Source organism: Mus caroli, chromosome 3 (genome assembly GCF_900094665.2).
Source record: "Mus caroli chromosome 3, CAROLI_EIJ_v1.1, whole genome shotgun sequence".
Classification (NCBI taxonomy): Eukaryota; Metazoa; Chordata; class Mammalia; order Rodentia; family Muridae; genus Mus; species Mus caroli.
In genome coordinates, this window is record NC_034572.1 from 29,122,948 (window position 1) to 29,139,171 (window position 16,224).

Below are 16,224 nucleotides of genomic sequence, written 5' to 3' on the forward strand. Positions count from 1 at the left end.
CCTTCCTTCCTTCCTTCCTTCCTTCCTTCCTCCCTCCCTTCCTTCCTTTCCTTCTTTCCTTCAGTCCTTCTTTCCTTCTTTCTTCCTTTCTTCCTTATATAAGGTCTTATTATATAGACAAATCTGACCTTGAGCCCAGAGAGATCTCTTGTGTTTACCTTCTGAGTACTAGGATTAAAGGCATGCATCACTACACCTCATCCACTACCCCTTTGACCCCTTTTTGCGATAGAGTAGCTCAGGCTAGAGTAGCAGAGGCTGCAGTGGCCTGGAACTCCTCTTCCTACTTCAGCCTTCCAAGCTCTAGGGTTAAAAGTCTAAGTCTGATTTACAGGTGTGAGAACCAAAGCATAGAAGACCAAAGCCACCAACTTATTGTTACTGGGGCTCAGCGAGTCTGCTTTCTGATTTTGTGTCCTTAACCACTTCTCTGATCCAGTTTTGGTAGGTGTGCTGGCTAGATTTTTGTCAGTTTGACACAGCTAGTGTCACCTGGGAAGAGTGACCCTTGCTTGAGAAAATGTTCCCACCAGATTGACCTGTAGACAAGTTTGTGAAGATGTTTTCCTTAGTTAATGATTGATGTGAGATGGCCCAGCCCACTGTGGGCAGTGCCATCCCCTGACAAGTGGTTCTGAGTTATATAAAAAAAACCAAGTTGAACAAATCATGGAGGGCAAGCTGGTAAGCAGTGTTTCTCCATGGTTTCTGCCTCTGTTTCTGTCTGGCTTGCCGCAATGGATTGCAATAGTGACACTGAAGCCAAACGGACCCTTTCCTCTCCAAGTCCCTTTTGTGTGTGGTGTTTATTACAGCAAAAGAAAGGAAAAGGGCAGTAAATATCTTTCGGGGGAAGGGCTGGTAATCTTTATCTTCATTTTCTGGTGGTTTTTATTGGGCCAATTCCTAGAGGTAGAATAACTTGGTCAAGGGCTATATAGAATTTCTGACTCCTAAGATGTGTTCTATATTACCCTCTGTGAGCTTCATGCTTGGAAGAGCCTGTCTGTTCACTGGCACCTACCAGTTAATAACCTTGAATTTTCTATCTTGAAATGATGAAGACAGTCTAAGGCTCCAGGGCTCTCTGATAAACAAATGACGGCAGTTCAGTCCAAGACAATGTGCAACCATTGAATACAGCAAAGATCACATCATATTCTTGTTTCCTGATCCGAACATAAATGACCTTTATGTTATCATAGTGCTATCACTGTGTATGTGAGTGTACACTAAAGCCGCTCATGCCCAAGATCTGGAAGCCATTAAGTTCGGTCACAGTTACCCATCCAAATGTGGCCTCATTTTGACAATTGCTGCCAGGGCCAATATTTATAGTATTTTTCAAGCTTTCAGGCAGTTAAAAGCCCTTTTATATTAATAACCTTATATTGCTCTGTGGTTTAAAATAGCACAGAAAATTTCTCCTACTCACATAGGTTTTTATCTTGTATTAGGTGTATTATGTATTGTATGTGCAATGTTAGGCTGTATTTTCAGGCAATGGGGATAACTGAACCCTGGTTTTTATTCCTGGAAGATACTTTCTTTACAATCACCCTGAATTCAAAAAGCAATGAACTAGTGGCCAGAAAGTCTAGCCCTGTTTTCTATTTAGGAAAGTTGAGGGCAATTCCATGGCAATTCTGTTGCAATAGCAGAGGGTAAAGGACTTCAATTATATCTGCAGTCATTTGGGTGACTTTGATTAGAAATATAAAGTAACCCCCGAGATGGGATGAACCGGAAGCACCCATCCCTTTCGGAAGGAGCTTGCTTTCGCTGGTGTCTGAGAGCATCATCACTGAGTCCAGTGGGTACAGCTCAGACTCTAAGCTGCTTCAGGTTCCTAACGGAATTGCCATGCTGGTCAGGAACCTGGAGCAGAGAATAAATACCATCTTCCACAGCGCAGCGTCGGAAGCTTGTGCCGTTTGTGATTCTTTTCCATTTTTCAGTTTTTAAGTGTGACTTGGTAGAAGCTTTATCCTGAACACAATGCTGCCGTTAATAGCGAATGAAATGACTGAGACGGTGCCGAGGGGGGAAAGGAGTAGGCGGAAGGATTTCTAGCCGACCACTGCAAACCACAGGCTGCAATTATCTGCAGCTGAGAACAAGTTGCTTTTAATGTGTCCATTTGGCCAAAAGAGGGAGAATTATAGAGACTGCTCTCCTCTCCCGTCCTCCACTCTGTTTTCTTCTCCATCTTTATGTAGTTTATCATCCATAATTTCAGGATGTATTTTGCCTCTTTAAGCTGTTTTATCTATAGGCTTATGAGGTCAGTCATGTGTGAATTCCTTTGTTAGTCATCTCACCTTTTGCCTTGATGATAGAAAATTGATCAGGCCTAAAGTACAAGCTCAATAGACAACCCTCTTGGTCCTTTGTCTAGGAGAACAGCTACATTGAAGGCCACGAGCAGGTAGCTATTAATATGACAGGCGCTCTATCTCCCACTGTAATTTATAATGAAATACCTAATCTCCATTATTTTGATCCAAGCAGGCGATTCCATGAAAAAGTCTTTTCATCCAGTTCCCAATGGCTGTTGCATGAGAAATGGCAAACCAATAATTTTTGTCAAGTTTTTTAAGCCAACAGAAATGCTTTTCCACGGCTGCGGTTTCAAAAGGCAGAGATAAAGCTCATTCACGGCGATGAATGGAGAAGCCATCTGGGGCTTTCTTTTTGACTTCCTTCCCTTTTCTCCATCCTTGTAATCAAATTTGAGCAAAATGAAATGGGGCTTTCTATGAAAGTACCTTTTGTTGATCTGAACGAGCTGGTAATTTACAAAATACCCTTCCTTTGTGAGGAAGGCTAAAGAAAAAAAGAATCCGTAGCTTTTAAGGCTGGGCCTTAGTGGGACTCTAAATGCAATGAAAGCAGTCTGTGTGGAGAGATTGAAATGCATTTCAAAGCCAGGCCTGACTAGGGGGGCACGGAGAACAGACCTATGAGCTTTCCCTAGGAAGGGAAAAAGTGAATGGAGAATGGGAGAGAAGCGGGAGCTGTGGACCGGGTGTTGAAGTTACCGTGGCTCTGTGGACTCAGTCATCTCCAGTGGGGCCGAAGTTGGACGTCTCGCTGTCCAGGAGACTGAGCAGTCTGAGCTGGGAAAGTTTGGAGCTCCGCGTGATTGGAAAGAATGAAGGTGTGAGGATTCTTCCAACTTTTTCCTACGCGTGCTGGGATCTTGTGGGGACTGCCTCAAGAGAACCCGGAGATGTGAGTTTCCCGACAACTAACATTTGCTTCCCTCTTCTTTTTGCCTGCTAGATTTCTTCTCACTAACCCCTCTTCACCCGTCGGAACCGGAAGGATGTGTGGATAGATGGCTTAAGAACAGTAAGTAACGTGTGCTGTTTTCTTCCATCCCTGTTCAGGATTCGTTGCAACAGAGCTGAGGTTTGCTTGTTGGAGGCGTTTGGGATAAGCGTGCACTCCTTGAAGGGAAGGGGGCTTCCTGCCATGTTCGCGTTGTTTGATGTGAGTTCTGGTTGACTTAGCTGGTCTTTACTGGTGACAATCAACGTTCTCAGTGCTGCTTCCTCTTGTGATCTGGGATGCTGAGCTTTGTGTGGCATGGAACATACGCGTGCTAGTGTAGTAGTTTAAGATACACTGTGAGTATCACAGGCACTAGCTCTGGGGGTGCTTCTGTGAGCTAAGAGCCCCTTGTACATTTCCCTTTTAAGTTCCAGTCATCATGATTTCTCTCCATTTATGCATGAGGTAAAATTGTAGCAAAAATTGTGTGAACATATTTCCTCACAATAAACATCAGAGAGGGGGTGGGGGAGAGAGAGAGAGAGAGAGAGAGAGAGAGAGAGAGAGAGAGAGAGAGAGAGAGAGAGAGAGAGGAGTTGTTTTGCTACTTAAAAGTCAAGCCATTTTAAAGGTGACTTAAGCAAAACGTCTCGTCATTTAAATATTTCAATGAACCATAATACAAATAACAAAGGTAGTTTCCTGTTTGAGAAAGAGAAAAGTGCATTTTTTTAACGTCCTGAAAGTCAGACAGCTCAGTTACCTGAAACCTTATACTTTGGATTAGAGCACATGCCACAGGTAATCTTAAAAAGGCAAAAGGAACATTGGCACTTGTAAGTAGCCACAGTGTTATTTTAAGTTTGAGAGGTAGCTCAGCCAGAATGGCATAAATGAGCACAGCCAGTTCTCCTGTCTCAGGGTGGCATGAAAAGTGTTTGTACTGAAGACCACATTTCTAAGGTGGGGCGCAGAACCCCACAGAGGCAGCCTTCCTGCTTCCAGAGCCTAGAGCAAAACAACCCAGCGAGATCAGGGGCTTTAAGGACTGTTTAACCCTTTAGACTCTTGGCTGAAGGTTTGTTGCTGTTGTTGTCTAATAGAGATGATGCAGTGCACAATACAGGACTCAGGTGGTCTCACACAAGTCTTGATGAGGGACAAGCCCTGTCCCTCTGATGGTTTGTCACACGGAATCTGAATTCCCAGAGGATTGCCTCAGACAGGTCTGTTTTCCACACTCTGGCGCTTCTTTTTCCCAACTTCCTGAAGCCACATCTCCAAGCCTCGCGGTTTTGAGTCATTGCTGCCTCCTAACGCCTGACTTTGAAACAGCATGCCTGGCCAGCTGCGGTGAGGGTGGCACTGGGGTACTGGTTTGTGCTGGTATTGCAGTTTCAAAGGGCTTTACCTCTGATTATAACAGTTTCTGGATAGTAGACCGAAACCTGAGGGACAGGGCTGGGCACAGGAGGAAGAGCAAGTCAGTTAGCGTGTGGTAACCTATCTCGGTGAGGTGGTGTGGTACTCTATGTGCTGACCCACATCAGTACCTGGGAGCGATGCCTTGCAGTGTTGACCCCCATCATTGCTGACCCTCGGCATCGATAATGTGTGCTGTTAGCTGGTCTCGTGTACAATCAATATCTTATTTTTCATAACTTTTCTTGAGGGTTATCAGAGTGCTTCTGCTGAAATGGACATACTTTATGTTAGGGGAAGTGTCTCTGCAAAGAAGGTATTAGAAATGCGCAATCAGACCAGAAAGCCCATGGGGCCTAACGGTTCAGCCCGTGGATGCTTGGCTGCCTGCTGAAAGTCTTGAGAACCTTTGATGGCTCTTGGTGGTAAAGCAGTGAGGATTTCTGCTTCCCTCTGGTTTAGACAGTGTTGTGTAACACTGCTGTCTGTGGGCTGGGGACCTGGAGAGCTGGTTAATCCCTGAGTAGTGACTGGGTCACCAGGATCACTGGATTTCTGGCTTGCAAGCCCCCTATTCTTTGAAATAACAACTGATATACTACATATTTTATTCTTTGTAAAGCCAAAGCAACCACCAATCAGCTAGGAACCTAAGATCTGTGTGGTATCTTCAGAAGTTACAGGAATAGAGGGTGCGATTTCTGAGAGGTGCTGGTGAGTCTGAGACCTTTTTGAGGGTTTTGGTGTCCTGCCTTCTTGTTAGGGCTGCTTGGAGACTTTTGTTACGAGCCAAGGCTGTTTTCCATCACAGAGGCCACCAAACTTCCAGTGTTCTGGAGGGGCTTGGAGAACCTGAGAGGAGGTGGAGGTTCAAGCTGGACTTTACCTCCCCCGGCATGGAAGGGTCTGTGCCCTGAGGTTCTGATGGTCCCTAGGCCACCCTACCAGGGGGTGCTTGCTTTCTGTTTTCAGGGTACAGAAAAGGGGCTGGCTGGTCTTAACTCTAGGCTCTGTGGGTGCTGCTCTGGGCTGTTCACTGTCATGTTGGTAGAATCTCACTCTCTTTAGGTGTCACATGGGATGCCTTTGAGAAGATGTGGGAGGTGACCTCTCTTTGTAAGCATGATGATTGGTCCACTCACCTTACGTGGTGATGAGCAATGAGTTTCCTTAGACAATAACATCACTATAAACCCAGAGGCATCCAGGTTCTGCGGGCAGTGAGAACAAAGCACACACATGTTTTGATCAACACTAAGATTGGTCCAGTGACACCATGACCCTGGAGGGAAAAGTACCAACTTCCACCATGCACGAAAACTGTAGTGGGAAGATGGGTGACCCAATACAGGGCATACATTCTCTTGTAGCCCCACCTCTGCATAGGTTTTGACGTAGTAGCTGTAAATAATTAGGTCTAAGACTCAGGGACAAAGGAACCACGCATATAAAAAGGTCACATATTAATTTTTTTTTTGAGTCAAGCTCCTTTAGACTCAATATTTATTGCAGCAGAAACAAAAGTGGAAAACCCCACCATCTCACACAGTAAGTACATCACCCATGATGCTGCTCACCCTCACAGACCTAGAGTCACTGTCTCACAGAGGGGAAAGCAAGATCAGAGGGAGTCAGTACTGATGTCTGTTCATACAGGCATCGTGAGAGTGTAGGCCTATGCTCTTCTCATGCCTAAGTATCTTTTGGGGTAACACAGATGTCTGGGGTATCTGGAGGGATAACACAGATGCCTGGTGCTTTTTGAGGGGTAACACAGATTTCTGGGGCTCCTGTCCTGCCTAGTGTATTTATGATTTCTGTCTTAGTTCGCTTTCTGGTACTGTGATAAAACACCCTGGCTTAAGGGAGAAAGGGTTTATTTTGGCTCCTCTTGGCAGGGGAATCATGGCATCAGGAGCTTGAGGGAGCCGGTCACACTGTGTGCAGTGCTGGAAAGCTGAGATGGGTCAGCACAGGCTGCTCCCAAGCTTCCTTTCTCTATACAGTTCAGGGTCCCAACCAGGGAATGCTGGGAATGCTGTCAGCCATGGTAGGTGAGTCTCCAGGTCTCTATCAGTGTGGTCAAGGGGCGGGTTCTAAGTTGATTCCAGATCCATTCAAATTGAAAATATACACCAGGAACCACATCCTCTTTTAGTTTGTGTCCCAAGACAGTCCAGAGCCATAGACCTCAATTCTTCTCTGAATTTGTAAAGTCTAATCTGCTTTCATGGATGAGAGAGCACACAGTGATGTTCCTATGGGGAGGGGAAGACTTGCTTTGCATATCTTGTCAAACTCTCTTGAGCACCCCTGGTTTCCTGAGCACTTTCTTGGTTGGTCAGCACCAGAGGTTTTCTTTTTAAGTCTTTCTTCATGTTCCACCCAGTTCTCCCGTGTGTCCGGTTCTGTTTCCGGACCCCTTTCTTCTGTATCCATCTTTAAGCCAGTCATATTGTGGCACACAAGAGTCGTCCAGTTTGTCTTAGCACCCAGATGTGAACATGTCTTAGCCCAGTGCCAAGCTCAGCTTAACCCCTAAATCCTGTATGGCGACAGTTGCTATCCTGCTTAGTGGTAATGGACACCCTGTGTGGGTACAAACAATCCCACCACACATTTTCCTTGAAGGAAAACTACATGGGTGTTTTGGACACTGCCCTGAAAGTGTATTCTTCAGCAGGACTTCCAACAGGACACCAGGACTATCTCTCCAACAGCAGTGCTCAGAGATTTCACGGTTTCTAGGTGCTGTGGTGACTGAATCGAAGGTTAAAACCCAAACTGAAACCAAACCAAAGAACTCATTAAAGGGTGAGTTCCCATGGGGCCAAGACCAAGTTCTTAAAGACTAGATTTGAACAGAAAGCTTTGGTAGAGGAGCAAGCCCAGGTAGAACATGAGAAAACAATGAAGGAAAAATAACTCGCCAAGAAACACCCCTCTGTGACAGAGTCTTACATGTCTTGCTTATCTCACACAGTTCATCCTTGTGGACGTGAAAAGTGATACTTTAAATTTGCACACTAAACAAGCAAAGAAAAGCTTATGCCAGAGATCATATCTAGGAAGAGAAGATGGCTGGGAGGTGTTGTAAGATGGAATCTGCATCTTTAAGATCAACACAGAGAGGTTTAGGTTTGCGATGGTCTGCTCTAAGGCGGTGATCACAGTACAGCATTTTCTGCATAGATTTTCCTTTAAGTTACTCAGTCCTTTGCTCCTGCCTTTGGTTTAAAACCTTGGTGCTATGTGGCTCATAGAGCCTTGAACATGATTCTCAACCACTGTAGGTCTTTTAGGAGATGATGTCAAGAACATCCACCATATGACATTGCTTTTATTGTCATAAGGAAGGCTTAAACTCACTGCCCATGCTAATGACAGACTCCTTCCACAGCGCTCTGAGCTATGTCAGAGATGGAAGTATTTTTCCTCCTAGTAAGATAGTTGCAGACAGAGTTGGAGGAGAGCATATGCGCTAGACTACAGGGGCCTAGCAACATGAAAATTTAGTGACTTGCAGACTCTCAGCTGTTGTTGCTATGAACTGAGGGAAGGATAGGCACTATGCCCGAACAGCTTTAAGGTGGGAGCCAGCAGGACACCCTTCGATGAAGATCGAAGCTCACCTTGCAGTGCTGAAGATCTAGATACAGGTCCCAGATCACGAGTCCCTCTTACCTCCTAGGGGAGTGACATCTTTATAGATACAAACTTCCTTGGACACATAGCAAGTGCTTGGCCATCTACGTTTTCTTTTCTTTTCTTTTTTTTTTTTTTTGGTTTTTCGAGGCAGGGTTTCTCTGTGTAGCCTTGTCTGTCCTGGAACTCACTTTGTAGACCAGGCTGGCCTCGAACTCAGAAATCCGCCTGCCTCTGCCTCCCGAGTGCTGGGATTAAAGGCGTGCGCCACCACGCCCGGCTGGCCATCTACGTTTTACAAATAGCATCTATAACACAATTTCATCGCCCTCTTTTTGGGGATCATCAGGTGTGGCCAAAGAGAGCATCACTTTTATATCCTCATAGAAAATTTAAGAATGGAAAAAAAATCACTGTCTTTTAATTTTCTAAAATTAATTATTTTTTAATTTTATGTGTATGATGGCTGTTTCACCTGTTTATATTTCTGTGCAGTATGCACACACCTGGCTGCCCACAGGGGCCAGAAGAGGGAATCAGATCATCTGAACCTGTGGGCCACCATATGAGGTGCTGGGAATCCAACCTATGTCCTGTGCAGGAATGATAATTTTAACCACTGAACTGTCTCTCCTGCCTCTCACTTTTTTTTTTTTTTTTTTTTTTTGGATAGAGGCTCCCATGTAGCTCAGGTTAGCTTCAGACTTGCTATGTAGCTGAGGGTGGCCCTGTGCTCCTGAGCCTCCTTCTTCCAGCTCTCCAATCATGCATACCATGCCTGGTTTACGCAGTACAGGGGATCGAACCCCAGGGTTTCATTCATGACAAGCACTGAGCTATACCTTAGACCCTGAACAAATAACATTTATGGTTTCTTTAAAAAAAACAAAAACAAAACAAAAACAAAAGCAAAAACCCCTCAGCTGTCTGTAGGGCTGGTACAATCCACCATTTGTGCAGTGAGACAATATATATAAGCCAAGGGTTACAGGTATAGAGAGAGGAATGGGGAGAGAAAGGGAGAGCTGTAAACACGAAGAACGTTCTAAAATAATTCACTTATTTTGAGGCTTTCCTCCAGCTTGCTAAAGGTGTTTATTTAGTACCTGGTCTGTGCTTTTAGGGGACAGAAAGTCTTTATAACCTAAAGTCATATAATTTTGGAGAGGCACATTGCTCAGTGAGTCAGACCCTGGATTATCGCCCTGGCTATGGGGATCAGCGGGCTTCTATTTATATTTCCAAAAGTCTGTGGATATATTTAATATAGTAACATAATTGTGAATTTTGGAAAAAATGCAACTGTGCCATTGTTTTAATGACTGAGACGTTGTAAGCCAGGACTCTACGTGCTCATCTTGGTTTCCTGGTCATTCATCCTCAGCACACAGAAGGCCCCGAGAAAGGCATAGGCATCTCTGCTAGACTGCATGTGGTATTAGCAGAGTGATGAGATTTTATATACTCATTTATAGAGGATCAAGGGAGCCTAAAGATGTCTCACATGTAGATTAAAGTAGGCAGAAAGCATTTTTCCCCCCTCAGTGCCGGTAGCTTAGGAGAGGGGACAGAAGAGAGCCTTTCTAATGATCATTCCATGGAGCTTTGCTGGGAAAAAGGAGACAAACTCAGGGCCAAAGTCGAACTGAGAAATCAAGGGTGAGCTTTAAAAACAAGGTAGAATTGGATGAAGGGAACCTTATTTATGATTTTATTTCATTTTCTGTATTTTAGTGTACATTTTCACCAACCATACACAATACTGCATTATGTAAGGCCATTTTCATAAAACATATATTCTATATGACTGTATTCCTTTAGCATGCCTTACCTTCCTTTAGCCCCTCCCCCCTCTCTCCTGCTAGCCCCTCCCCCATTCTCTCCTGTTATCCCCTCCCCCACTTGCTCCTGTCAGCCCCTCCTCACTCTCCTGTCAGCCCCTCCCCACTCCCTATTGTTAGCCTACTTTGTTCCCTAGAAGTTTTGCTTAATTCTCTTGTCAAATATACTTACATAACTTTATGTATCTATGTAGAATCTAGGAACTGCATATGAGAGAAAACATACAATATTTGTCCGGCCCTAAATTCACGTAAATACAACTGTCTCTAGTTACATTCATTCTCCTGACTGCATTCTTATTTTTGGTTGAAAGAAATCCCATTGTATATGTACACCACAGTTTCCTTATCCATGGCTGCCATTGGGTGCCTACATTGTTTCCATGATTTAGCTGTTATAAAATAGTTCTGCAGTAGACAATGATGTGATCTCAAGATTTAGCTTGAGAATTTTGAATCTTTGTGTTGATTTACATGAAGGTTGGATTCATTTATATTTCCTGTAGCAGAGTATAATTTCCCCTATGTCCACATTTATCCTCTTAGTGTAAGGGCCTGAAAATCTCTGAAGGAAGACCCCAGACTCAGTATGCAAAAATAAAGAGTGTTTATTCTGCAGGAACATCCTGCATGCAGGGGTCAACCATTCTTTGAAATAACAACCCCAGAAAAAGTCATGCAGGCCTTCTTATAGGGAACTGGGGGAACTCTCTAGAAGGATTAGGTGATCTAAAATTTCACTGGTGGGTGCTAGGGGTTCACAGATGGTCAGTGGTCTGCATTTTTATGTCATGAATATTTAACCATATGATGAAATAGGGCTTTCCAGTGCAGATGGCCCATTCTGAGATTAGATATTTCCTCATTTTTGTGGTTATCCTCAGACTATTCTTTGGGAAGAGGTTTTATGTTCTTGTTCTTGATTTTATGGCCTGTCCCTGGAGCTGATGTCTTATGGCCTAATTCCTGGGACTTATGCTCTGTTCCTGGAGCTGGTGCCTTACAGCCTTTTTCAAAATCAGGCCTGGTCCTTAAATGGAGACATATGGGGTTTATGTTGTCCTTACACTAGCATCTGGGGATTTCATTTGTTTGCTTGCTTTTGTCTCGTTTGTTTTTGTAATGATGTCCATTCTGACTGAGGTAAGAAAGTCTCAATACAGTTTTGATGCACGTCTCTCAGACGGTTGGTGAGGCTGAGCACTTTCCCAGGTTTATTTATTTTTTTGTCTTTGGGGAACTGTCTCTTCATTTCATTAGCTCATTGATTAGTTGGAATGTTTGCTTTCTTATTTAGTTATTTGAATTCTTTGTATATTTTAGATATTAGTCCTCTGCCCAATGCTAGTTAGCAAGGATTCCCTCCCATTCTGCAGGCGGCATCCACTTGATTAACTGCCTCCTTTGCTGTGCAGAAGCCTTTTAGTTTCATGAGTTTGCATTTGTTAGCTGGCATAGACAAGGTGCTTTAATACATGGTACAGATATTTCATGTTCTTTCATGAGACAGTGAGTCAGGGGTAGTTATAAGAGGGAACCTGGAAAAGGCACAAGAAAACCAAGTCAACTTCAGTCATGTGTTCTAGCACAACAGTAACATGTGTGTATGTGTGTGTGTGTGTGCATGCTTGCATGAGTATGTGTGTGTTCATCCAAGAGAGCTAGTTTAACACCATAGGTAGGGAACTAAGAGAGAGCAATTCAGGGTGAGGTGTATAAGCAAATGAGAGAGAACTTAGTTGATATATTTGGCTGTGACTGGGAAAGACTGGGAGCAAGGCCATCAAGACTGGGAACTTCTAGCCTATATAGGGTGTGTTGAGGCAACGGGGAAAATATGAAGTTCTAAAATGGAAATGTATTATAAGGTAGAATGTGAGATAATGAACTGATAGTTTTGGGTTAGATCTTGTGTACTCAGCGTCTCTAAGGTTAGCAAGATAGAAAGGATTCGGTTCATCAAAGTATCTCAAGCAGGAGTATGGGGAGTAAATGTTGGCTTACTTGTCCATGTTGGGTCAGGATGATGCCGTGGGCAATATTTTCTCAAATGAAAGGAATTCACAAGGAAGCAGGGTGTTGAAGCTCAGAATGTGGTTGGCTGTTTGGCACCATGTTGGATGTTGGGTTGTTAGGTAACTGTGATAAAAGATCTGGAAGGAGATGTTGGGCTTGTTGTATTGTGGGGACTTAAATTTCAGGTTTAAAAACTTATTTTACTTGATATTTATTTATTTAATTTAGTTTGGGGGCAACATGTGTGCCCTGATACGCCCGTGTAGATCAGAAGGTATCACAAGGAAGTAAGAATTGGTTCTTCTAGATGCTGGGCTCTATGGGTTGAGCTCAGGTCCTCCGGGTCCAACTCAAGAGCTTTTATCCAATAAGTCAGTAGTTCTCAACCTTGCTAATGTTGTAACCCTTTAATATAGTACCTCGGGTGTAATGACTCTCAACCATAAAATTATTTTCATTTCTACTTCATAATTATGATTTTGCTACTATTATGAATTGTAATGTAAATATCTGATATAAGAAATATCTGATATATTAACCCCTGTGAAAGGGTCATTTGACTGCCAAAGGGGTCACAACCAACAAAGTTGAGAGCCTCCGTGCTGAGTCACCTCACTGGCCTTGTTTCTGTTTTTAAAAATGTATATTTGATATTTAATCATGGACAAGAATGTATATTCATGTGTAGATGGCACATGTGTGTGCTTGCCTGCAGAGGCCAGAAGATGGCATCAAGTCCCTTGGAGCTGGCGTTTCAGGCTGCTGTGAGCCAAACCACACAGCTTCTGGCAGCCCAACTTGGGTCCACTGCAAGGGCAATGGGAGCTCTCAGCTGTGTAGTTATCCTCAGGCCCTGTTTTAATTCCACAAGCAATTGGGAGGTTTGTGAGCAAGAGAAGTGTGAGTCAGAGATCTGTGTCAGGAAAAGGAACTTAGCAACCCAACCTGGAACTCTGTGGAGGAGACAGTAAGCAAAAGCACTTCTGAGAAGCAAGGAACAGTTCAGTGGAAGGGACTTAGAGGCTCATTGAAGTGATGCTGAAGATGGAGGCCAGCTCACCAATGCAACCGAGAGTTCCTCAGAGTTTGCTATGTCCTAAGCAAACACAGGGTCTTTAATCTCAAGGAGCTCTCAGCCAAGTGTGTGATAAGCTCTGGCATAGAGGGAGGAATCAGAGGGAAAGGGACAGACACGGAGCCTGAAGGCTCCGTGCAGCCTGAAGGCTTCTGCAGCCTGAAGGCATCTTCTAATCTTAGGGGCACCTCAACTCAGGCCAAACTGTGGCTTTGTGGCTTTGGCAGAAATGAATTTCAAGACTAGCCAATAGAAAGCAGAGTTGGAGATTTCCTTAAAGGTAATTTAAATGTAGGTTTTAAGCATAAGAGAAAGAAAAGCATTCACAAAGAAAGACACACCCACATCTGAGAGTACAGCTGTGGACTTTTAAAAGAGAGTCCCAGAAAGTAAGACATATCCAAGTGCCTGGACAGGCTCTTCAAGAGACTCTGCTGATGAACTGTCTTTGCGCTAGCTGTGTATATAATCATTTTGGTGGCTCTCAGGTTACCTCTCGAAAGGTTGCTAAGAAACCTTTTTCCCCTTTCATTTTCATTTTCAGAAGTAGGAGAAGAGAATTTTCTGATATGCCTTGAATCTGATAAGGTGAAACCAGGAGCCACCAGGGCTGCACAAGAGGGCTAGGATGCATACTTTCTCTGTAAATTAGGTTTCTGGTGAGATTCCTAGAAAATTACAGGCTTCCAGCTGGCAAGGGAGAAAGGCCAAAGGCATTTGATGATTGATGCTTCACAGCTGACAAAGGGCCACAACCAGACCCCAGGTGAGGGCTCCCTTCCCTGCCTGGTCCCATCATTTTCTGTCATTTTATCCTGCCTCAGATATACCTGAGAAGGGAGATCACACAGGAAGGCATACATATGGAGAACGGATAGCTAACAGATAGATGATAGATGATAGATGATAGATAGATAGATAGATAGATAGATAGATAGATAGATAGATAGATGGATGGATGATAGGTAGAGATTAACATATTACTAAAGAAATAGCCTAAAGAGGGACCTGAAAGGGGCTGAGGTTTTGCAACACAGACAATGTTAGAGATGTCAGCAGGAGTCTTCAGTGAAATGAGACAATTGTCACTACTGTGGACCAGATACTGATGAAGACACGTGGAGTTAAGGCCAAGGAGATAGAAAAAAAGCACTTTCAGATGTAAATAGATTTCAGTCACTGGGGGCATGGTAGCAGAGAAAGAGAGTTAAAAGATGATTATATTCTTGAACAACACCGACTGAACTCAGTAGTGTGTGTGTGTGTGTGTGTGTGTGTGTGTGTGTGTGTAAAACAGTAATTAAGATGAGTGATTCATGACTTTGAGAGGGAGGGCCGACCGGTGAAGGAGCTGGAGGAGCAAAGCAAAGGATGGAGTTGATATGAGTACAATAGTCATGTAGGAACTTTTAATAGAATAGTTAAGAAAAGCAAAGAAAAAAAAAGAAAAGCAAAGAAGTAAACAAAGAAACAGTGGTATTGTAGCTTGGCTCATAGTGGCCTTGAACAACTAAAATAAACTCTTCAGGCTTGCATTTCCTCTTCTGGAAAGCAATGATGATAACGATGAGGATAATAACTATTAAATAATTATATAAGATGGTTGGCATATGTTTAAAGCTAAATAAATGTTAGGTTTTTTGTGTCTTAAAAAAAAAGATAATTGTATGCTAAGTTTCAGCAGAAATGACAGTATCATTCCACATGGGAAGTCAAGAGAAAGACTCACATGCATGCTTTGGTTTTGCACTTGATTGAGTTTGGGATGTGAATATACCTTTTAGTTCATGGTCTGTAAAAAGCATGAGTAATTTAGAATAGACCCAGTTCAGTAGATTACTACCAGATACATAGCTGACATCACAGTGTTGAAAGGTGATCCCGTAGAAGGAGGAGAATATGACATTAAACATAATTTGTCATCATTGTGTCTGTGATTGTGTGTGAGTGTGCCAATCTGTATGTGAATGTGGGAGAGTGTATGTATGTGTAAGAGGAAGTGTGCGTGTCTAAGTATGTGTTACAGTATGGGTGTGTATGTGTGTGTACATGCGTACATGTTTGTGTGCATGCACACATGGTGTGTGTGTGTGTGTGTATACACAATTCTTTGGAGTCGGTTTCTCCCTTTTCTTGTGTGTGTTCTGCTGTTGGGACACAGGTTGTCTGACTCATATGGCCAGTGTTTTATACACTAAACCAGCTTGCTGGCTCTAAGTAGAAAATCTAAAGGCAAAAGAGAGGGTTGGGAAAGGTTAGGGAGCTGTGGGTAGACTGTAAGACAAATAGGACAGCCATCAGGACAGACTCTTACCTAGCCAAGGATGGCTTTGTCCCACCTTGGGCAGGCTTAGATTGTTCCTTTGTATTTAAATTGTGAATTGGTACTTAGATGGTTCCTTGCTGTCAACCAGAAGGAAGACCCAGACAATGTCATGAATTTTAGCAGCTAAGAACTTGGTCAAAATCAAAGATACTAACCTGCTAGGTGTTAAGGTATGAGCAGACCTGCTTTTTCACTGCTGTGGGGAAAGGTGGTCAAAGACCCCAATTTGAGGTTCTAGCAAGGCTGGAAGAGTCGAGCAGGCTTACATGTAAGGCTGAATGTGGAGATGAAGAAGCACCAAACAGAGACCTGACTATCAGTAAACAAGGACTGGAGAGGGCGTGTTTAGTCTGCACTGTAGTGTTTCTGTCCAACTTTAATGGGCAGAAAGAATCCAGCATAGGGCTAGGTTTCTAGAGGTACGAGTGACTCACAACCTCCACTCCAGAAGCACATGCATGGGCTCATGAATACACATACCTATTCACACACATCCTTACATAAATATACTCACTCTCACACGAACGTACACTTAGATTCAGACAGACAGACAGACACACACACACACATATCATAAACAAAGAAACCATGCTTGGAAGACAAAGACTTTTTTTTTTTTTTTT

The 16,224-nt window shown here is 43.5% G+C and overlaps 1 protein-coding gene across 6 annotated transcripts in view; it reads left to right on the top strand.

The window, feature by feature from the left end:
* Positions 1-16,224, top strand: part of LOC115030650 — a 575,682-nt gene that overhangs the window by 89,788 nt on the left and 469,670 nt on the right. For 5 of the 6 annotated variants that reach the window (XM_029475596.1, XM_029475597.1, XM_029475599.1 and 2 more), the window contains exon 2: positions 3,286-3,354. In XM_029475596.1, the coding sequence (XP_029331456.1) occupies positions 3,286-3,354 (69 nt within the window). Of the gene's footprint in view, positions 1-2,963; positions 3,161-3,285; positions 3,355-16,224 lie in introns of those variants that run through there. The other variant, XR_003836253.1, reaches the window with a different exon arrangement.